The sequence below is a fragment of the Garra rufa genome, chromosome 9, assembly GCF_049309525.1.
Source record: "Garra rufa chromosome 9, GarRuf1.0, whole genome shotgun sequence".
NCBI classification, from domain to species: Eukaryota; Metazoa; Chordata; class Actinopteri; order Cypriniformes; family Cyprinidae; genus Garra; species Garra rufa.
In genome coordinates, this window is record NC_133369.1 from 11,161,333 (window position 1) to 11,183,598 (window position 22,266).

Here is a 22,266-nt window from a genome sequence, read left to right on the forward strand (position 1 = left end):
AATCTAAATTAAATAAGTATAACTATTCATACATAAATATTTTTTAATCTATACATGTATATTTATATAATTAAAATTATAAAAATACACGGTAAACACACATTTAGTATGTAAACAAACTTTTATTTCGAATGCGATTAATCGTTTGACAGCCCTAATATATAATATTATATATAGATAGATAGATAGATAGACAGAGAGATAAAGAGAGACTCACAACTGAGGACAAAAGTTTACAGCACCTTGCAGAATCTGCAAAATGTTAAATTATTTTACCAAAATAAGAGTTTTTTTTTTAAGGTTTTTTTATTTTTGTGTATTTGAACCCTTTGCCAACAATGACTGTATGATTTTGTGATCCATCTTTTCGCACGGACAACAACTGAGGGACTCATACGCAACTATTTAAGAAGGTTTAACAATGTATTAAGAGCCAGAGGTATAAACTTTCGAACAGAATGAAGAGGTTTTTATTTTTCTTATTTTGCCTAAATATATATTTTATCCCATTTAGTACCCCCCTTCAAAAGCTACAGCAGTTTTCACCCCAGCTCTTAATGCACCGTTTCCTTCTGAAGCATCAGTGAGTGTTTGAACTCCTGTAATAGTAGCATATGAGTCCCTCATTTGTCATCAGTGTAAAAATCTCAAAATCATACATTTATTTTTGGAAAGTGTTCAAAAACACTGAAAAAACTAACATTTTGGGACCTGAAGAACAGCGGGCAGTTTAACTGTTTCGGTCAAACAAGACAAACTAAATCATCATTTATCACTTAAAGAAAAAAAAAAACAGCTGTAGATTATTCAGGTACTAACAGGGTATTAAGAATCAATTTTATGTAAACTTTTGAACAGGGTCATATTTTTATTAATTCAACTATTATTTTCTCTTGTGAACTACAGGGGTTGGACAATGAAACTGAAACACTGGCCAATATAATGTTGGAGGTTTCATGGCTATATTTTTGCAGCCTGGTGGCCAATCTTCACTGATTGCACATTCCACCAGTAAGAACAGGTGTGAAGGTTGACTATGTGCACCCAATGGTTCAGACATTGTACTCTGAAGGTGGTGCCATGTATCAGGATGATAATGCACCAGTACACACAGCAAGACAGGTGACAGAGTGGTTTGATGAACATGAAAGTGAAGTTGGACATCTCCCATGGCCTGCATAGTCACCAGATCTGAATATTATTGTGCCACTTTGGGGTGTTTTGGAGGAGCGAGTCAGATAACATTTTCCTACACCAGTATCATGTAGTGACCTGACCCCTGATCTGCAAGAGGAGAATGGCTCAAAATGCCTTTGGCTTATACTGTGCAGGACTTGTATTTGTCATTCAAAAGACGAAATGCTCTATTGGCCACAAAAGGAGGCCCAACACCATACTAACTGTGGTCTAAAACCAGGTGTTTCAGTTTCATTGTCCAACCCCTGTATATGTAAGTGTATTTTGTGAAATATCTTATTCAGGTATAAAACATGCACTTTTAACGATCCCCCTTTTATTTTGGTAAAATAATTGACATTTTTAATGATTCTGAAAGGGGATGTAAACTTTTGACTTCAACTGTAATTTTTAATGACATGTTTGTACCTTCTGCAGTGTGCGCCAACGTTCCTAAGGTCGCAGGTCAGCCCCGCAGTGACTCGATCCACGACTGCATACTCCTCACTTTTAGAGAAAGCCTGATGCTGTTTGCTCTCCAGGTGCTAGCGGTCAGAAGGTCAGAACAGGTGAGCACAGAAGTCATGTATTTTATGCAAATCATGGTTAAGCCCTAAATGTATAATTACTGGGTGTTTTTTTCAGATGAGCAACAGCATATGCAAAGTGTTACTTTAAACTTGACTAGCTTTCCAACACATACCGCCTTTAGGTTGTCGAATTTGGCCTCACAGCATTCACAGTACCCTCCTTTCCTCTTTTCTCTACCTTCATGTCCTCTGCGCCTCTCTTTCTTTCCCCGTGCACCTCGATCTCCTCCAGACCTGTGGCAAAACACAGATTCCCATTCACACCACAGAAAAACTCAAAAATGACTGCATTACAAAAAGATGCTACTAATTCATATTGTACCTTTGCTCTTTATGTCTCTTCTTTGGATCATCCTTTCCATGTTCATCCACCAGGAATGGACTGCAGGGTGGAAGAGATCGGAGATTGCACACAGGCATATTTGACAGGGGAAGGTAAATGGGACGATAATGCCTGCAAAAAATGTCACAGACTGTTAATAAACTGGATAAGTAACATGAAAGTTAAAACAAGAAAACCAACAAAGAAAACACACCTGCTGGAGTCTTCTACTTTCACAAATGGACGACGAATTCTTCCAGCTGGAAATAAAAACATTTGAACAAAATGAAAAAGTTGGCTATAATATTGTCAACTAACATTTGTCAACTCGAATATGCAACCAATTAAAAAGGTTCCTTGCTATCTACTTACCATTGTGTCTGTGATATGCATTTTTCTCTGTGTGCTGAATGCTGGCCTGAAAATGAGAGTGAATAACTGAATATATAAAGAAACAATAGAATTATACAAAGCCCTGCACACAGTCTTCTGCAGATCCACAAATTTCAATTCATTAGTCTTTCTGACAGTAAAAACAAAACTTTAGCCACCTTTTTATTCCTGTAAGATTTGTAAAATTTATGGCCCTGGCTTTCGGTCTTGTTTTGCTGCTTGAAATGGCAAATTGGTGTGTCTTACCATATTATTTTAATGTATTGTCTTAATTATGAGCACACTGGTTTGTAGTGCAAACAGTTTTGTTTACCGCATGTTGTTATTCTTTAAGTAAGTCTCATCCATAGGCTTAATTCCACATTAAAGGAAAAGGTGGATAATTGTACTAAATGCAATATTCAGGAAAGTGGTTGAATAATATGGTTTTTCAATGGTTCATTTTTAAACAAAGTAAACTTAAGTAAAATGTGTTATGAACATAAATCTACTCACAGCTCCTTTCGCCACTGGATTAGCTGCATTTACTGCAATGATTTTTGATTTCTTCTTGTCAACGTACGTAATAACATCTGTTTGGAAGTCAAGCATAAGGGACCATGTAATACTGAAACCACATTTCACTTTTCTAACAGTACAAATATCAGTAATGATGATGAAGATAATACCGTCAACATGCAGGATTTTGACCCCCCATTCCACAGCATTTGCCAAGATTCCATTCATCTGAACACGTTCCTTAACAGAGCAGGAAACAAGAGCACTGATAAACTTCTCAAGCCTGCTGCACAGAGTTCATTCACAAACAAACAAGGCATGATAAAGATTGACTAACCTGTTCCTTAACGACTTTTTCCACAAGCGATTTGCCTCGACTTACAGCTGCCTATGAAATTCCAGCACAAGACAAACATGTCAGTGTTTTCCCTAAAAACATCCAAACATTTTGGATCTGTAACACTTTTTTTTAAAAGAAATTAATACTTTTATTCAGCAAGGATGCATTTAACTGATAGTTCACCCAAAAAAGAAAATGCTGTCATTAATTACTCACCCTCATATCGCTTCAAATAAAAAAAAATGTATCTTCAAAACACAAATTAGGATAATTTTGATAAATTTCAAGAGCTTCCTATTCCTGCATAGACAGCTATGCAACTGACACGTGCAAGGACCATGTTGAAATAGTTAATGTGAAATCAGTGGTTCAACTAATTTTATGAAGCTACAAGACAACAAAAACAACTTTATTTAAGAATTTTAATGCCGGAGGACTGTCCCGGGTGGGAAGAAATCGTTGAATGAAGTCATTATTTTAGTTTTTTCTTTGCGCACAAAAAGTATTTTCATAGTTTGAACCACTGATGTCACGGACTACTTTACGTACTATTCTTACTACCTTCTTGTGCGTTGTCCGTGATAGTACCCTTGATGTCTATGGAGGGACAGAGAGCTCTTGGATTATCAAAAATATCTTGATTTGGGTTCCAAGATGAACAAAGGTCTTACGGGTTTGGAACAACACGGGTAATTATTAACAATTTTTAAATAACAGCATTGTTTAAAAAAATTTAAATAAATGCTATTATTATTATTTTGAACTTTCTATTCATCAAAAAACAAATAAGCAAACATAGTTTTCCAAGAACATATTTTTTATCTATTTTATATTAATAAGACATTACATTATAAAACAGTTCCAGTGCTTGATTAGGAATGGTTGAGACACTGCTAATTATTCTAGGAACATACACTAATAGTCGAAAGTTTTTGTACAGTAAGATTTTTAATGTTTTTTTAAGAAGTCTTCTCTGCTCAACAAGCCTGCATTTATATGATCTGCAATATAGCAAAAGCATTAATATTGTGAATTTTTTTATTTACAGTAACTTTTCTTTTTGAATACATCTTAAAATGTAATTTATTCCTGTGATCAAAGCAAACATTTCAGCAGTTACACCAGTCTTCAGTGTCACATGATCCTTCAGAAATCATTCTAATATGATTTGCTGTTCAAGAAACATCTATTATTATTATTATTATTATTATTATTATTATTATTACGCTATCAATATTTATAACAGTTGAGTAATTTTTTTTCAGGATTCTTTAAAGAATAGAAAGATTCAGCATTTATCTAACATTAAAATTACAGAAATTAACACTTATTTAGCAACTTTGCTTTAAATTGATCAAAAAGCATGTAAATCAGAATTATTATTTTTTTATTATTATTTTGACTTAGGGAACACAGCAAAAAATTTCTTTGGCAGCAAATGAAGAACAAAAAGAAGCATCCTGACTGACCATTTCTGAGACTCCCTGAGAGCTGCCCCTGTGCCCATGGCTTTCCCTCCTGCTGCTGGGATGAGGTGAGCTGACGCCAGAATCCGGACTAGGTGCAGGAGAGTCTGGCAGGAGACGCTGGGCATAACGAGCCTCCGGCTTACTGGACACAAGATACTTGATGTCCTTACTGAAGAACTTTTCCACTGTCTGTTGAGGAAAACATACAGGAGGTTACTACATCTGTGATTACATGTGCATGTGAACTCACACACAGGCCATCCACAATGTAGAGGAGTTTGTTCCTTAACCAGAACAGATGTGGAGAAGTTTAACAACTAGTCGAGTCGTGTGAATTATTTTGATGTTTTTATCATTCTGACAGCACCTATTAACTTCAGATGATCCATGGGCGAGCAAGTGATAAAATGCTAAATTTCTTCTGATAAAGAATCAAACTAATCTACATCTTAAATGCCTCAAGAGTGAGAAAATGTTAATATTACACAACTATTCCTTTAAGTTTCTGAGTGTTATCAATTAATTTTAAATCAGAACCACATATAAACATCTAATAGACTGTATAAATAAAGAAGAAATTGCAGTCTGGTTTACATCAGGAGAAGTACAGTTGAGGTCAAAAGTTTATACCCCACTTGAGGCTCCAGAAGGAAAAACGATACATTAAGAGCTGGGGGATGAAAAACTTCGAACAGAATGGAAATGTGTAGATTTTTCCTATTTTGCCTTAATATTTTGCCTTTTCCATTTAGCACTGCCCTGCAGAGGCTACAGAAGATATGTTTACCAGAAGTCAAAAGAAGCTAAATTTACCCTGATCTTCAAATTCAAAAATTCTTACTGCATTAGTTTTCCTTCTGGCACATCAGTAAGCATTTGAACCTTCTGTAATAGTTGCATATGAGTCCCTCAGTGTGAAAAAATGGATCTCAAAATCATACAGTCATTGTTGGAGAGAGTTCAAATACACAAAAATGCTGGAAACCAAAGAATTTGTGGGACCTGAAGGATTGCAGGCAGTTTAACTGTTCAGGACAAACAAGGGATTCATCAACAACTATCACTAAGCAAAAAAAAAAAACACAGCTGTGGATCATTCAGGTAACAAGACAGTATTAAGAATCAAGTGTATGTAAACTTTTGATCTGATTTTATGTTTTACATATCTTATTCAGTTAGTACTAAATAAAAAATAACACGCTTTTGTGGGATCCCTTTTATTGGTAAAATAACGAACATTCTGCAGATTCTGAAAGGGGGGTGTAAACTTTTGACCTCAACTGTAAACATATGCACTATACATAAGCTCACTTTAAATTTTTAAAGAGTCAGCTGTCTAATTTGACTAATTTAAAGGGCATTCTCTTCCTGCAAGTGAAAAGCTTCAATGATGATTTATTATGATAACGTTACTTAACACAATAAACAAAGAACTGCACTTACACCACCAAGTGTTTTGATGTCATTTTCCAAGAGTTGTGTTTTCATATTCCATGGCAAATCCAAGTAAAATATCCTCCCTTTAAAGGGTTTGTTCTGAAGAGTATCACATACGGGTTTAACTTTGCTTTTGGATGATGTACTATTACGTCCGTCCAGTTTTGAATCTATAAAGATAAACATAGCACAGTTCGACTGTTATAAACAATATACATAACGTTACATGTTCAGTGTACAAACGGAACATCATAAGCACGGAAGTTTTAATTTCCTTATTTTCAAAGAGTTACAAAACAAGAACTAACTAAAGTGTTAATCAATCTAAAGTGACATAAAAAGCACAGTAACGTTACCTCTGTTCTTGCACCTGGAGAAAGAGTCGTGCTTCATCATGGAGCTTTTACGTAAGTTAGTTCTAACGGTTACAGCCCTAAACTCGGCTAAACCTAGGTATACCGCTAACACATAGCAGCATTACTTATAAGTGTTACTTGATTAAAACATTGAACTAAAAACACAACACTGCGTTAAACGCCTCTAGTTTGTAAATATCTTCAAAACAAACACTCGACGCAACTCGTTTCCATTTTCCCGCTCGAGTCTCTCCACTCCCACAAAACCTGCTGTAATCTTGACGTTGATGAAAGGAGATTCGACGTTAGTTTTTTGACATTTCAAAACCAACGCTGCAACGCACTAACATTTGAACGTCAGTTACACCAATATAAATCACTTGAATTTTATGTAGAATATACAACAGAAAACGATTGTTAAAAATATAAAATATGGCTTCGGTACACTGTCGCGTTCACGAGAAAACTATTGTGACCAACGGCGAAATTTAAATATCCGGAAGTTACGAATCTGCCGGTGCGAAACGCGCTGCTAGATAAACCCACGTAATGTTGGAGTGGGGAAGCGCAATGGCGCACACTAGTGCAGTAGCGTGAAACTCCTAATGGATCATGTGAATTCATTAATGTCGTTAGACCGCATTGATGACATTGTTTTTTTTTTCTTTTTCCGTTACATAGTCTTTGCTGTTTGCGTAATTTTGAAATTCAGTTGTAATGACAACTGAGAAAGGTCAATGCAATAAACGCTGTTTATATGTTCAAATCTATTAGGAACAAGGCAAGTGTGAGCTTGTTCAACAAGGTAACGTTACATTTTTGGCACATGACAGTCACTCAGTAAAGAGTGTGATTGACGGGTTTGCACATGCAGATTCATCTGAACTTTCTCTACATCGCAGGCTTGGAGATGAGCTCCCAGAAAAGTTCTTCAGACCCCACGAGGGACATTACACCCCTCCAGCAGATGATTGCGTCTTGCTCTGGGGCAATTATTACGTCACTGTTAGGTAAGAGAATCTATTAGTTTTTAGTATATGTATAAATATTATATTAACCTGTCACCTTTGCAACGAGGGTCAGAATGATATAGTTAGATTATACAGTGCCTTGCAAAAGTATTCATACCCCTTCTTTTTTCACGTTTTGTTGCAGCATTGTTATACTGCTTTAAATTAGTTTTAATCTACATCAGTTTACACCCCATACACCATAATAATGACAAAGCAAAAACCAGATTTGCAAATTTTACAAATTTATTAAAAATAAAACACTGAAATAAGTACATTGCATAAGTATTCATACCCTTAACTCAGTACATAGTTGAAGCACCTTTACAGCCTCAAGTCTTTTTGGGTATGATGTGACGAGCTTTGCACATCTGCATTTGGCAAATATCTGCCATTCTTTGCCTCACCTTTTCACCTCTCAAGCTCTGTCAGCTTGGATGGGGGCTGGCAGACATTTTCTAGAGTCCTAGTTGTTCCAATCGTCTTCCATTATGGATAATGCTTCTGTGAACCTTCAATGCAGCAGATTTTTTTTCTGAACACTTCCCTAGATCATTGCCTTTGCAAGTCATTGCAAGTCTGTCACTGAGCTCTACAGGCAGTTATCTTGACCTCAGGACTTGGTTTTTGCTCTGATATGCATTTTCAGCTGTTAGACCTTTTCTGAAAGGTGTGTGCCTTTCTAAATCAGACTCATTCAAATGAATTTGCCACAGTTTAACGCCACTCATAGTCTAATAACAGCTTATTAATAGTCTGTCTGTACCATGTCTAACATTCTTTGAAACATTTCTTAAAAGTACACAGTGTTATGGCTTAACAGTTCATATGTGTTTTGAATTGGGAGGGGGAGTGATGACTGCTGAAAATTCATCACAGGAATAAATAATAGATTGAAATAGAATACAGCTGTTGTGATTTGTAATAATATTTCAAATAGTATAGTTTTACTGTATTTTAAATCAAATAAATGCAGTGTTGGTGATCATACAAAGCTTTTAAAACACAAAAATCTTATAGACCTCACTTAGCAGACACATTCACCTACACCAGTCAAAGAAATTTAGAAATTAATACTTTTACTGAGCAAGGATGCTGTAAATTGATCAAAAGTTAGGATAAAGACATATGTGACCCTGGACCACAAAACCAGTCTTAAGTCGCTGGGGTATATTTGTAGTAATAGCCAAAAGTACATAGTATGGGTCAAACTTATTGATTTTTCTTTTATGGCAAAAATCATTAGGAAATTAAGTAAAGATCGTGTTCCATGAAGATTTTTTGTAAAATTCCTACTGCAAACATATCAAAATGTAATTTTTGATTAGTAATATGCATTGTTAAGAGCTCCATTTGGACAACTTTAAAGGTGATTTTCTCAGTATTTTGATTTTTTTGCACCCTCATATTCCAGATTTTCAAATAGTTGTATCTCGGCCAAATATCGTCCTATCCTAACAAACCATACATCAATAGAAAGCTTATTTATTGAACTTTCATATGAGGTATAGTACATCTCAGTTTTGTAAAATTTAACCTTATGACTGGTTTTGTGGTCCAGGGTCACATATATAATGTTACAGAAGATTTCTATTCATCAAAGAAACCTGAAAAAATTCTACTTAGCTGTTTTCAACATAATAATTGTAATAATAAATGTTTTTTGAGCAGTAAATCAGAGTATTAGAATGATTTCTGAAGGATCATGTAACCAGATTAATGATGCTAAAAATTCAGCTCTGAAATCGCAAGAATAAATAATATTTTAAAATATATTCAAATAGAAAACAGTTATTTTAAATAGAAAAATATTTCAACATTTAACTTTTTTTGCTGTACTCTGTATCAAATAAATGCAGGCTTGGTGAGCAGAAGAGACTTCTCTAAATCTTACTGTTCAAAAACTTTTGACTGGTAGTGTATTTTATTAAAATATTACAAAATAACAAAAATTTAAGCTGTTTTCTCTTAATGTTCATAGTAACCCCTTTGGATGTGGTAAAGATCAGACTCCAGGCGCAAAAAAATCCTTTTCCCAAAGGTAAGCTTGAGCTGTTTTCTGTTCAAATAAAGTAGTCCGATGTTGATGCGGTTGAAAAACTCCCTCACTCATTTTTTAATAACTTTCAGGAAAATGTTTTGTGTACTGTAATGGCCTGATGGATCACATATGCATCTGTGAGAACGGCAATTCAAAGGCATGGTACAAAACCCCTGGTCGGTTCACCGGCACTTTGGTAAGATGAATCAAATACAATTCTAAATTGTATTTTTTTTCACCTCTCTAAATTAATAGTTCCGGTTTAACTCATTCAAGCGCTCTGTTCTTCTGTTCCAGGATGCCTTTATTAAGATTATACGTATGGAAGGAATCAGGTCTCTGTGGAGCGGCCTTCCTCCAACACTGTGAGTGTTCAGTTACGTATCTGCTGTCCAAACCTTACTGACATTGCTGGGACTCAAATAATAAAATGCATTTCCTTTTGTAGAGTGATGGCAGTGCCCGCAACCGTAATCTATTTCACATGTTACGATCAGCTACGTGCCAGTCTTAAACTCAGGATGGGAGACCATTCAGATTACGCACCGCTGTTGGCCGGAGCCATCGCGAGAGGTAACGTTTAACTCTGTTGATTAAGTGTTTGACCTTTTCTCCGCATGCTGACCTTCTATTTCAAAGTGTGCCTGGCTTCACATGAGTTTTCTGCGTTTGTTAGTGGGGTCGGTTACGGTAATCAGCCCCCTGGAGTTGATCCGCACTAAGATGCAGTCTGAGAGGCGGTCATACCAGGAGATGAGGGCCGTGGTCCGGTCAGCGCTGCACAACGAGGGGTGGCGGACTATGTGGAGGGGTTGGGGACCCACGCTGCTCCGAGATGTCCCATTCTCAGGTGAAAACTCACATTTTCAAGCACTTGATTTCATAAACAAGACTCAAAAGTACAAAAACTAATTAAAAACTAGAAGTTCTGAATGTAAATTGTAATGGATATTCAATCTAATTACAAATTGGTTATATTCTATAATATTACTCCATGTTACTTTGTTGCTCTCATGTGTATTAAAAAAAAAAAAAAAAAAAAAAAGTAAGCAGTCTTGCTCACTGGTTGCCAAACTAAATTTGGGGTCAGATTTTTTTTTTTTTTTTTAATATATAAATCAATACTGTTATTCATCATATATGCTTTAAATTGATCAAAAGTGCCACTGTTTATATTTATAATGTAAAAATTCAAATAAACACTTCTTTTGAACTTTCTATTTTTGAAAGAAAAACAATGAATCAGTTTACACAAAATATTACACAGCAGAACTATTTTTATTAAATAATGATATAATAATAATAATAATAATAATAGGAAACATGTTTTGAGCAGCAAATCAGCATGTTAGAATGATTTCTGAAGGATCATGTGACACCGAAGACTGGAATAATGGGTGGTGAAAATTCAGCATTCATCACAGAAATAAATCACATCTTAACATATATTAAAATAGAAACCAGTTGTTTTAAAATGTAATAATATTTCACTATATTACCTATTTTACTTTATTTTTTTAATAAATATATACAGGCTTGATGAACATCTGAGGTATTTTAGTTTCATCAAGATAATATTATATCTAAAATTTATATTTTAAATTAAAAGGCAGCTTTTATTTTTCTATTTTAATTTTAATTAAAGTTTTAGTACTTTTGTTGTGTGCTTTTGTATTTTTATTTTTATTTGTCTAAATAGTTTTTATTCATTTTGATTTCAGTTTTAGTACATCAAGTTTAACTAGATAAAAAAAAAAAGTTTGTAGACAAACTTTAAGTTGGCTTGAAAAAGCCTGGCCAGAAAGTTTGAAGTAGTTTTAAAAGCTTGAACTTAAAAAGGTTTTCAGTTTGAAATAGTAACTTTTTTCAGTTTAATTTTTCTAGTTTTTAAAAGCTAAAAAAAGTTAAAACCAGCTAATTAAAGCTAAAACCAGCTTATTTAGCATAAAAACAGGTTAAAACCAGCTGATTCAGTAAAAAAAACTGCTAAAACCATGTAATTTTGTGGAACCAAGCTTAAAACCAGCTAATTTGACACAAAAAAGCTAAAACCACTTCATTTAGAAAAACAAGCTGATTTAGCAACAAAAGCTAAATAACAAACTAAAACCAATTGACTTGAAGTTGAAAACCCCCAAAATCCTTACTAAAACCAGATAATTTAGTGGAAAAACAGCTTAAAGCCAGGTAAAATGTCTAAACCCAGCTAAAACCAACTGTTTTAACAAAATAGTCAGCTAAAAACCAAGCTAAAACCAGCTTTAAAAAGTTATTTAAAAAAAATTAAACCCAGCTAAAACCAGTTGTTTAGTAAAAACTGCTAAAACCAGTTAAACCCAGCTGATTTAACAAAAAACCCAGCCAAAACCCAGCTTATTTACCATAAAAACCACTTGATTTAGAAAAAAAAATGCTTAAAAACAAGTGATTTAGCAAACGAAATCTAAAAAAAACAAGCTAAAACCAATTGACTTGAAACCCCCCCTAAAACCAGATCATTTAGTGAAAAACAGCTTAAAGCCAGGTAAAACCATCTAAACCTAACCAAAACCAGCATTTTTAACAAAATAGTCAGCTAAAAAAACAAGCAAAAAGCAGTTAAAACCAGCTTAAACCATCTGATTCAGTTAAAAACAAGCTTAAAATCAGCTGATGGAGAAAAAAAACCCCAGCTAAAACTAGTTTGTAAACTAGCAACTAGCTGAAATTATTATTATTTTTTATGTTTTTCAGTTAAAGTTTTGTAGTGATCACAAAATCAAGTGGCCAATGGTTATCATTTATTTAAATTTCTTATAGTTTATTGTAATTTTAGTTTTTGTGTGGTTTTAGTTAACTGTAATAACCCTGGTGAGCATAAGACTTCTCTCAAAAACTTTTAAAAGTCTTTCAAACTCAAACTTTTGAACAGAAGTGCACCACGGAATAACAGAAAGAAACTGTATTTTTAAAGGGTCTGGTATACCTTCATACGACTCTTTGAATGTGTTTTGTTTGCTGCTGTTTGCTAAATTCTTATCTGACTTTGTGTTTCTCCTCAGCTATGTACTGGTTTAACTATGAGAAGGGTAAAGCCTGGCTCTGTCAATACTACAACTATACACATCCAACCTTTGCCATCACATTCACAGCTGGAGCGCTGTCTGGATCAGTAAGTTTGTCATTTCCATCTGTATCATCAGAGCTCTCATAGGCCTCATTTACTGGTATTAAAAACATGCATAAATAAGGTTCACTCTAAGCATATTTTGAAATGTACTTTACAGGATTGGTTTGACCGCATTGCATTTGTATTGTAAATAAAAGCATGTCCTGATATGTCAAGTACCTGTATTTTCTTGTTTTAGTTTGCAGCAATCGTCACACTGCCGTTTGACGTGGCCAAGACAAAACGACAGGTAGAACTGGGTGAACTGCAGGCAATGAAATGTGAGTATCAAAACTGAGGTCAAATTAATGTGTTATTAATATGTTTTCCATAATTGCGATTCTGTGCTTTGGTTTGACATCTATAATTAAATCAGAGTATGATATTAATGTACAATATTATCTGTGTAGTGTCCACGCAAGTCTCATCCAACACATATCATGTGATGAAAACGATAGTGGCTGAAAATGGAGTATCAGGACTATTTGCAGGTAAATGTGTATATATATATATTTGTATATCCATCTTAAATTTGGGCTAAATAAGATTACAAAGAACAGCATTTATAATTTGTATATTTTATTTTATTTTTGTAACATTTATTAATGTCCTTTTGGCACTTTTGGGGAATTAATGCATCCTTACTAAATAAAAGTATTCTTTTCTTTAAATAAATAAATACACTACCAGTCAAAAGTTTTTGAACAGTAAGATTTTTAATGTTTTTTAAAGCAGCATTTATTTTATCCAAAGTGTAGCACAAACAGTAAAATCTTGAAATATTTTTTATATATTATGTATTATATATTTATATATATTTTTTTTTTAAATAACTGTTTTCTATTTGAATATATTTTAAAATGTCATTTATTCCTGTGATTTCAAAGCTGAATTTTTAGCATGATTACTCCAGTCACATGATCCATCAGAAATCACTTTTATATTCTGATTTCAGATAAATGCTGATCTTTCTATTCATCAAAAAATCCTGAAACAATCCTGATAATAATATTAATAAAAATGTTTCTTGAACAGCATATTAGAAATATTTCTGAAGGATCATGTAACACTTAAGACTGGAGTAATGATGCTTAAAATGTAGCTTTGATCACAGAAATAAATTATTATTTTAAATTATTAAAGTTATTTTAAATAGTAAGAATATTTCTAAAGGGACTATAAGGGACTTTTTCAAAAACATACAAAATATTTCTGTTCAAAAGCCACTGACATAAAGTGTACATAAAAAAAAAAAAGTAAAAATCACCACTAGATGTCTCAACAGTGCTACTTTAATTTCTCTTGATCTCTTATCCTCAGGTTTTTTGCCAAGGCTGATTAAAATTGCTCCGGCGTGCGCTATAATGATCAGCACATATGAGTTCGCAAAAGCTTTTTTCCACAAATACAACCAGCAGAATCAGAGGGTGACCCGACTGCATCCCAGCACGTGATCTCGCAGAGAAAATCACTGATTAAGAACAACACTTCATCACAGACCTTTAAGACAATTTACCCACAGATTTCCACAAATTTTCCCAACATGCAGACATTCTCGCCATCTGTTTAAAAAAGAGATAAGTTCATAGATTTGCTGTGAAATAAAATAGTATTTACATTGTCTAGTATATATTTAAAAGTAACAGAGCATCTTCCATTTAGGTCAAATGATCAAATCGAATTAAATATAGTTTAATATTTGTATTTTGATATTTATTAATTAGAGGATGTGAAGAAACAAACCCTTTCATATAAACCTTTTTTTTTTTTTTTTTTTTGTAAATTCACACAAATTTATTCTATTTTAATCTAGCTGTTCTGTCGTCTTGACTTTTAAATTGTGGGTTAAATGTCTTAGGCCCGGTTTCACGGACAGGGCTTAGACTAAGCCAGGATTAGGCCATTGTTCAATTAGGACAATTATGTAAAAATAAATATATTATAAACATGTTTAGAAAGAAAACATTACTGGTCTTGAGACAAAACAAAGGCACTGCAAGTTTCTTTCATTTGAAATGGCTCAGATTTACATTTACTTCTAGGACTAGGCTTAAGCCTTGTCTGTGAAACCAGGGGCTAGTGTTTTAGTCATTTCTTTTTGAGGGTTGTATTAAATGAAGACTGTGTGCAAATGGTGCCAAAAATGAGACTGGTGAGAGGGTTTGAATTATTCTGTACTTCAATGAATGATTTTTAATTGTTGATTAATATATTTCTTGACCCAATGCCTAAATTTTAAGATTGAATATTCACAGCTTTTAAAACAATTGCACTGTATGTCCTTTGCTTTTTAAGTGCTTCAATAATGATTCAAAGATTATTTAAAATCTCTGTCTTGATTTCTTTATTCAGTTAAAAAATAGTGTTTTATTTTTGTAATCATTTTATAAAATTTTTTGGGTTTGGTTGTGAGCTTGCCGAAATTTGAGTATTTTGGAATTTTTTGGAAAAACCTACTTTTGCAAACTAGTCCTAGCCCTGATTGGAACCGAACCAGTGCAGGAATATTCTCTGGAGAGTGAATATCAATAATTATCCAAAAAAGTGGAACTTTCGACTCACCGTTACAAAGGCATGCCAAAACATTCGAAAAGAACAGGGCCGCTTTTCCTAAAATGGCTCTGACTTTTAAATGGAATGAGATATCTCCGTCAAAGTCAGAACACATAGTAAAAGCTCAATCTGAGGTCACATGAAAAAAAAATTGCAGAGCTTGGCCAATTGGTGGTACTATAAGAGGGGAAAAATGGCTATAACTATGTAACCATTAGTCCTATCAATGAAACTCAGTGGGCTCTAAAGGTCTGTGAGAAATTTGAAAGAAATCAGCCACAATTGTATATTTCGCATGTTTTTTCACACATACACATGATCTTCATATCATACGATAGCCCTCCACATTTTGAACAACTTCTCAAGAACCACTGCCCTCAATCAAATTGTTAAGTCATTGAGTAGAACTAGTCCTAGGTTTTTCATTCAATCTGGAAAACAACACTGCAGTGCAATTCTCTGGACTCTTTAGGTCAATAATTATCAAAAAATGTTGAAATTTACCCTTTGGAAAGCTATAACGGGGTCTTTTAGAAAAGGGACCTATCTAAATATACCCAAAAGCCTATAAAACCTAAATGAAAACTCAAAACTTCACGAAACCTGGTGATTCTAAACCAACCCAAGTGTTAGGGAGATTGGACCACAGCTGGCACTATAACAGTCATAAAAGTAAAAAAAAAAAAAAACATAATTAGCTGGTTTTGCCAAAATGTTTTTGTTTAAATCACTGATTTATGAATTCTTGGCTCACACCGCACAAAACACGTGTCTCAGATTCGATTGTGGGCTTGCCGAAATGTAAGATGTCTTCGCCAAACTCAGAACACATGGTAAGAGCTCAATCTGAGGTCACAAGAGAAAGAAGCTAAAAAAAATAAAAATAAACGCAGAGCTTGGCCACTTGGTGGCGCTATAAACATAAAACAACATAAAAATGGCTATAACTATGCTGCCCTCCAAAGGCAAAGCGCAGTAACTAGACATTTGGTCAAAATTGAGTTAAGGCTTAAAATGGACTTTGTGACAACTGTTTTGTCTTGTGGCAAAGTCTCCTGGTTCAATTTTGTCCCAGAAAAACGAGAGTGTTTCAGAGAAACAAGAGTGTCAACATGTTTGACTAGCTGGCGTAAAAACTTTAAAGGCATTTTTCTCAGTTTCAGTGTTGGCGTAGTTACTGCACTTTGCCTTTGGAGGGCAGTACGTAACTGTTTGTCCTATCAACATGAAAGTAGGAATGCATGGTCTTGGTCCAAAGTGCCACAAGAGACTATAAGGACATTTGCGTAAAAATGGCCACCATTGGCCGATGAAGTTTGAGCAACTATTAAACAAGGTTAACAGAGGCCGAATGGAACAAAACTTGGTTGGCCTGTTTGACTCATGGCCCTAAAGGTCTGTGAGAAATTTGAAAGAAATTGTCTACTTGGGAGTGGTGGTATGTAAATATACCCTAAAGCCTAAAGGAGAGCTCAAAACTTTACAAAACCTGGTGAGCACACCTTCACAGGTGATTCTAAACAAGCAAAGTGTTAGGGAGATCGGATCACAGCTGGCATTATAAGTCTTAAATGTTAAAAAACATATTTCTAAATGCATGTAAATTAACTTGAAAAATGCTTTTTTAAATCATTAATTTAAGTGGTTACAGGTTTGCTTATTAATATGTAATGTCTTTTTTCATATGTGCCTAAATGCCTTAAACCACTTGAACCTGGTAATCGCTGCTTGCAGCATTATCATATTTTTATTTTTATTTTTGTAATTATTTTAATTAGATTAACATTCATGTTTTTTGAGCCAGAAGTGCATAAATCTTATGCAATGTGCAAAATTGTAATCTTTTTACCTCCCATTTCCAGCACGATGAATGAATTAGAATTAATTTCAGCAATCTGTTTACATTCTGATTCTCCAAATTAAACATGCGATGTAATGAGGCTGTGTGGCAAAAATCTTAATAACTGCCTAATACATATGCAGTACTCTGTAAACTAGTTCCACTGCACACAGCCAATGAGACAAAATTAGCATTCAGCCAAGTTTTCACATTTTAATTTATTGAAAAAACAATCATAGATGAGGACATAGTGAAATTTGACTGAACATATTAAGGCTAAATTATAAGCTGAATATATGATATTCATCTCAGTGCGCCCTCATTATCCTCACCCATTTATTTCTGTCACAGTGCAACAGAAAATTAAAGAAACAAAAGCTCAAATCACAAAAATGTCAATTTGAAAGAATTGAGAAAAAAATACATTCAAAAAGGTCTGTAAAGATAACAATTCAGCAGTGTTTCAAACAAGTTTTTAAAGGCTAAAACTCTTTAATGAATCTGAAAAGTAACACTTAAATACTGAAATGCATTTCCTTCATTCCACTACACGTAAAATACATTTAATTGCACATTTTAGATCAAACAGTGCTGAGAATCTAAAAAAAACAACAACCTTGAGATGCACATTTAGATGTATTGGAACATGCTTTTCACATGTATTTCTGCAGTACAGAAATGAATTGACACACAGGCAGACAACACTAAGAACATGGATGTTCAGCAAGGCCACAAACGAGCTGACAAGACTAGTTTTGATGAGCAGCAACAAAGGGAATTCTGCATACGTGTTTCCCTGGAATTTCTGTTACTACTGTGCTGATGCTCATGAGTAGTCATACACATTTCCTAATATCTTCAATTATTTTCATATATAACACATGGCTTGGCATGCCTCTTAAACTGATATCACACTAGTAACATTTAATGGTCATTTTTGTAATTATCAGCAGCAGTATTAGGATTGATCAATTAACTTAGCTTCAAACACAACTTTATTCATTCTAAAATGAAACCTATTTCAATAAAAATGGGTTCTAGGGCAGTCAATGGATTAAAAATTAATTAAATACTGCGCGTTTTGATTTTGCAATCAAATTAACCACAAAAAGCCTCTTAATGAAGAGTATTGCGGCAGATGAGAAAAGCATGGAATGGACGTTACAAAAGTGGCTTTGAAGTCAATATATAATTTATGTCTGTCTCATTGAACATCACTGGCCTGCAGTCCACATCCTCATTATACAGTCAAAAACAAAGTGGTACTTTAAGCTTGAATTGCTCTGGAGGTAGAAAATGACTGAATTTACATACAAATAAGAGGAAATTAATAACTGGATTTATTTTTTAATGTCTTACTTTTTTATAATTAATCCTATTAAATTGACAACCCTAGTTGAGACGTTTATAGAGGAAGTTAAAGATCTTTGCTTTAGGCTCTGAATACATTCTTGTTCCAGTCCAGTTATTTATCAGTAGTATTATTCTTATTTATTTATGTGAATGCATGGCAATTCTTTCCACCAGCCACTATCTCTGAGTGACGGTGGAAAAATGCGAGCCTGATGTTTGAGTGCTGTATGATTATGGAAATCAGAGAACTGATGAATATGTAAGACGTCTCCACGTAAGAGGACAGAGTGAATCTAAAACACTTCAGTTAAAAGCCAGAGACTAGAAATAATTGTATTAACATGCGCACTCAGCACACCAGAGAACTGGCTGGAATCATATTCCTTCCTAAAAATGATGGCAAGTGAACAAAGCAATATTTGTTGTTCACATTTCTTTCATAATCAGACAATTCAATATTATTAGGGCTCCAGTTTTTCCATTCTGATATGAAACACCCACTTCTTAGAATTCAAACAATTTCTGCGGGACACAATTAGGTTAAAAACATTTGTTTTACTTGGCATGTTAATTTATGGGGCCAAAATTTGTTGTGAAGGGCCATATTAATCACAATAATTGACTTAACATGTAAACAAATGTGAATTTAAGAGATGGCTTGCAACTAAAAATTTTGCTAAAAAAAATCTAAATTAAAATGTTGAATTTAATTCAAAATTAAATAAAAATAAATAATTTGTCATTGACCCAGATCACCAATTTCCTAAAAATTAAAATAAAATAAAACTAAATTAATAATTGATCATTGGGCCAGACAACCAATTTCCTACATAGCTGTGCCACTAAACATTTAGTTTAAAATAAAATTAAATTCAAAATTAAATTAAATTATTTTATTTTAAGCAAAATTTCTAATAAAATTTTATTTTAAGCTCTAGTTTCGAGTGGCTCAGTTATGTAGAAAATTATAAATAAAATAAATAATTGGTCACTGGCCCAGACAACCAATTTCCTATATAGCTGTGCCACTAGATATTTTGCTTAAAATAAATAAATTAAATTAAATTAAATTAAATTAAATTAAATTAAATTAAATTAAATTAAAAATAAATAAATGGTCTGTGTCACTAGAAATTTAAATAAAATAAAATTCAACATAAAAATAAAATTCTAAATTAAATTAAATAATTTTTATTTTATTTTAAGCAAAATTTCTAGTAAATTTTATTTTACGTTCTAGTTTCTAGCAGCTCAGTTATATAGAAAATTATAAATAAAATAATAAAATAAATAGACAGACAACCAATTTCCTATATAGCTGGGCCACTAGAAATTTTGCTTAAAATTAAATATAAAATAAAATACAATAAAATTAAAAATAAATAAATGGTCTGTGCCACTAGAAATTTTGCTTTAAATAAATAAATAAAATTAAATATAAAATTAAATACAATAAAATTAAAAATAAATAAATGGTCTGAGCCACTAGAAATTTAAATTAAATTAAATTCAACATAAAATAAAATTCTCAATTAAGTTAAATAATTTGAATTTTATTTTAAGCAAAATTTCTAGTAAATTTTATTTTAAGTTCTAGTTTCTAGTGGCTCAATTATGTAGAAAATTATTTAAAAAAATAGAATAAATAATTAGTCATTGGCCCAGACAACCAATTTCCTACATAGCTGTGCCACCTAAAATTTTGTTAAAAATAAAATAAAAATTCATAATTTTTATTTTATTTTAAGCAAAATTTCTAGTCAATTGTATTTTAAGTTCTAGTCTAGCGACTCAGTTATGTAGAAATTATAAATAAAATAAAACAAATAATTAGTCATTGGCTCAAACAACCAATTTCCTACATAGCTGTGCCATTAAAAATTTTGCTTAAAATAAAATAAAATAAAAATGAAGTTAAGTTGGTGATTGGACAACCAATTTTCTTCATAGCTGTGCCAATATAGCTGTGACATGCTATGATGCAAACTACAATTTTCCATAGTAGCACTGAAGTTAAATCAACTTTTGTAATAATTTAATACTATTGCACACAGAACAAGAATCACAAAATAAAACACTATGAAAAACTTTATCGGTGGACTTTGCAAAAACAGCAGACATTGAACCGAGTACATTTTCCACAAATAACTGAAATTCACTGATGTCCTGAGTCAAGATTGTCATTCATAATGACACATTATGCTCAATAATCACTAATGCTAATGCTTACACAAGCTATGGACTTTAACAACCAAATGTTCAGATCTGAAAATGAATTGCACTTTAAAATTAAACTAAAACCAGTAAGGACAGCACTGGGGTTTCATCTTGTCTAGCTGAAATGTCTCTTAGAAGCTCTGAGGATGGTACCGGTAGGTAGTTTTCATTTCTTCGCTTCAATTTCAAGCCCACACCATCCCAAGCAGGCCGATGTTTGTGTATGTGTGTGTATGTCCAAACTTGTCTCTCAGGACGGAGTCAATCCTGGGCTGGTCATGTCTGTTGTTGGACTGGCCAGATACTCACTGGACTTCAGACTGGCCAGAGATTTGTAACTGGCCATTGAGGTTAAGGAACCACACAAACCCCTCAGAGACGGAGTATCCTCTTTCCCTGTGATAACACAAGCACATGTATACATAGTAGTAGAGTGTGGAGACATCACTGATAACATATCACTCAGGAAAGAGGATGATGTAATTAAAGGGATGGTTTACCTAAAAATGATTTACTCTCAAGTCATCCTAGCTGACTTTCTTCTTTCAGATGAATACAATCGGAGTTATATTAAAAATGTCCTGCCTTTTCCAAGCTTTATAATGGCAGCGAATGGCTGTTAAGATTTTGAAGTCCAATAAAGTGCATCCATCCATCATAAAAAGTGCTCCACGTGGGTCCGGGGGGTTAATAAAGGCCTTCTGAAGCAAAGCAATGTGTTTGTGTAATAAAAATATCCACATTAAAAACTAAACCGTATAAACCGTAATCTTTTTTAATGGATGGATGCACTTTATTTTACTTCAAAAACTCAGCACCCATTCACTGCCATTATAAAGCTTGGAAGAGCCAGGACATTTTTTTAATATAACTCAGATTGTATTCGTCTGGAAGAAGAAAGTCATATATACCGAGGATGGTTTGAGGGTATCTCATGGGGTAATTTTCATTTTTGGGAGAACTATACCTTTTAACAGACAAAAGGCAGAGCAGTAGCCACAACATCTGAGCAATAGATGTAGCAATAGTTGTTATTGTTAATTAAAAATAAAACTATTAAAGGGGTCATCTGGTGCCACATGCACTTTTACAAGCTGTTTGAACTGAAATGTGTGTTAGGAGTGTGTGTACACAACCACCCTAGAATGACCCGCCCAGTAGTTTCTTTTAATTAAGTAAAATAATTTGCCTCTTCTCATAATTTGCCCCCGTTCTCAGATGCCTGTCGTTGTGGCGTAACACCGACCTGCGATAGTTGATAGACAGCAGTGTTTTAGCATAGACCCGCCCAAAGTCAGAAGTAAACTGACGTTACTGAGGGAATGTGGCAGCCGATCTACCTAAATGAGGTCGTGTTTATGCAAATCATTTCTCACCATACTGCTTTAAAAACGAGGGTCAGTATAAAGCAGTTTTTGCGAAGCTGCTGCTGAAAAATGGATCTGAAACTATTTGTGTTCCTGCTTCAAATTCACCAGAAGAAGTGAGTGTAATTTCTTTTTATATGAATCTTTGCTAATCGC

The 22,266-nt window shown here is 33.6% G+C and overlaps 3 protein-coding genes across 3 annotated transcripts in view; 1 reads left to right on the plus strand and 2 right to left on the minus strand.

Moving 5' to 3' along the window:
• Positions 1 to 6,814, minus strand: part of dbf4 (DBF4-CDC7 kinase regulatory subunit) — an 8,410-nt gene extending 1,596 nt beyond the window's left edge. The window contains exons 1-11 of the mRNA XM_073847717.1: positions 6,582 to 6,814; positions 6,232 to 6,395; positions 4,789 to 4,977; positions 3,317 to 3,367; positions 3,150 to 3,219; positions 2,977 to 3,053; positions 2,461 to 2,506; positions 2,303 to 2,348; positions 2,089 to 2,220; positions 1,880 to 2,000; positions 1,606 to 1,721 (exon numbers count right to left, since the gene is read on the minus strand). Coding sequence (XP_073703818.1) covers positions 1,606 to 1,721; positions 1,880 to 2,000; positions 2,089 to 2,220; positions 2,303 to 2,348; positions 2,461 to 2,506; positions 2,977 to 3,053; positions 3,150 to 3,219; positions 3,317 to 3,367; positions 4,789 to 4,977; positions 6,232 to 6,395; positions 6,582 to 6,621 — 1,052 coding nt within the window. The 5' untranslated portion in view covers positions 6,622 to 6,814. The remainder of the gene's footprint in view (positions 1 to 1,605; positions 1,722 to 1,879; positions 2,001 to 2,088; positions 2,221 to 2,302; positions 2,349 to 2,460; positions 2,507 to 2,976; positions 3,054 to 3,149; positions 3,220 to 3,316; positions 3,368 to 4,788; positions 4,978 to 6,231; positions 6,396 to 6,581) is intronic.
• Positions 6,815 to 7,146: 332 nt separating this feature from the next.
• On the plus strand, positions 7,147 to 14,357 carry slc25a40 (solute carrier family 25 member 40). Its single transcript, XM_073847440.1, has 11 exons — positions 7,147 to 7,386; positions 7,484 to 7,591; positions 9,573 to 9,632; positions 9,722 to 9,828; positions 9,930 to 9,997; positions 10,081 to 10,205; positions 10,309 to 10,482; positions 12,674 to 12,783; positions 12,980 to 13,061; positions 13,191 to 13,271; positions 14,101 to 14,357. The coding sequence occupies exons 2-11, from the start codon at positions 7,492 to 7,494 to the stop codon at positions 14,232 to 14,234; spliced, it is 1,041 nt and encodes a 346-aa protein (XP_073703541.1). The 5' UTR covers positions 7,147 to 7,386; positions 7,484 to 7,491; the 3' UTR covers positions 14,235 to 14,357.
• Positions 14,358 to 19,978: 5,621 nt separating this feature from the next.
• rundc3b (RUN domain containing 3b) overlaps positions 19,979 to 22,266 on the minus strand; it is a 31,603-nt gene continuing 29,315 nt past the window's right edge. The window contains exon 11 of the mRNA XM_073847146.1: positions 19,979 to 21,139. Within this exon, the coding sequence (XP_073703247.1) occupies positions 20,994 to 21,139 (146 nt within the window). The 3' untranslated portion in view covers positions 19,979 to 20,993. The remainder of the gene's footprint in view (positions 21,140 to 22,266) is intronic.

Excerpts from the sequence above, each read along its gene's own strand:
- slc25a40 (XM_073847440.1), top strand. The coding sequence starts at position 7,492 with ATGAGCTCCCAGAAAAGTTCTTCAGACCCCACGAGGGACATTACACCC. Across the intron at positions 7,592-9,572 it reads AATTATTACGTCACTGTTAG|TAACCCCTTTGGATGTGGTA; the intron begins GTAAGAGAATCT and ends TAATGTTCATAG. Across the intron at positions 12,784-12,979 it reads CTGGAGCGCTGTCTGGATCA|TTTGCAGCAATCGTCACACT; the intron begins GTAAGTTTGTCA and ends TTCTTGTTTTAG.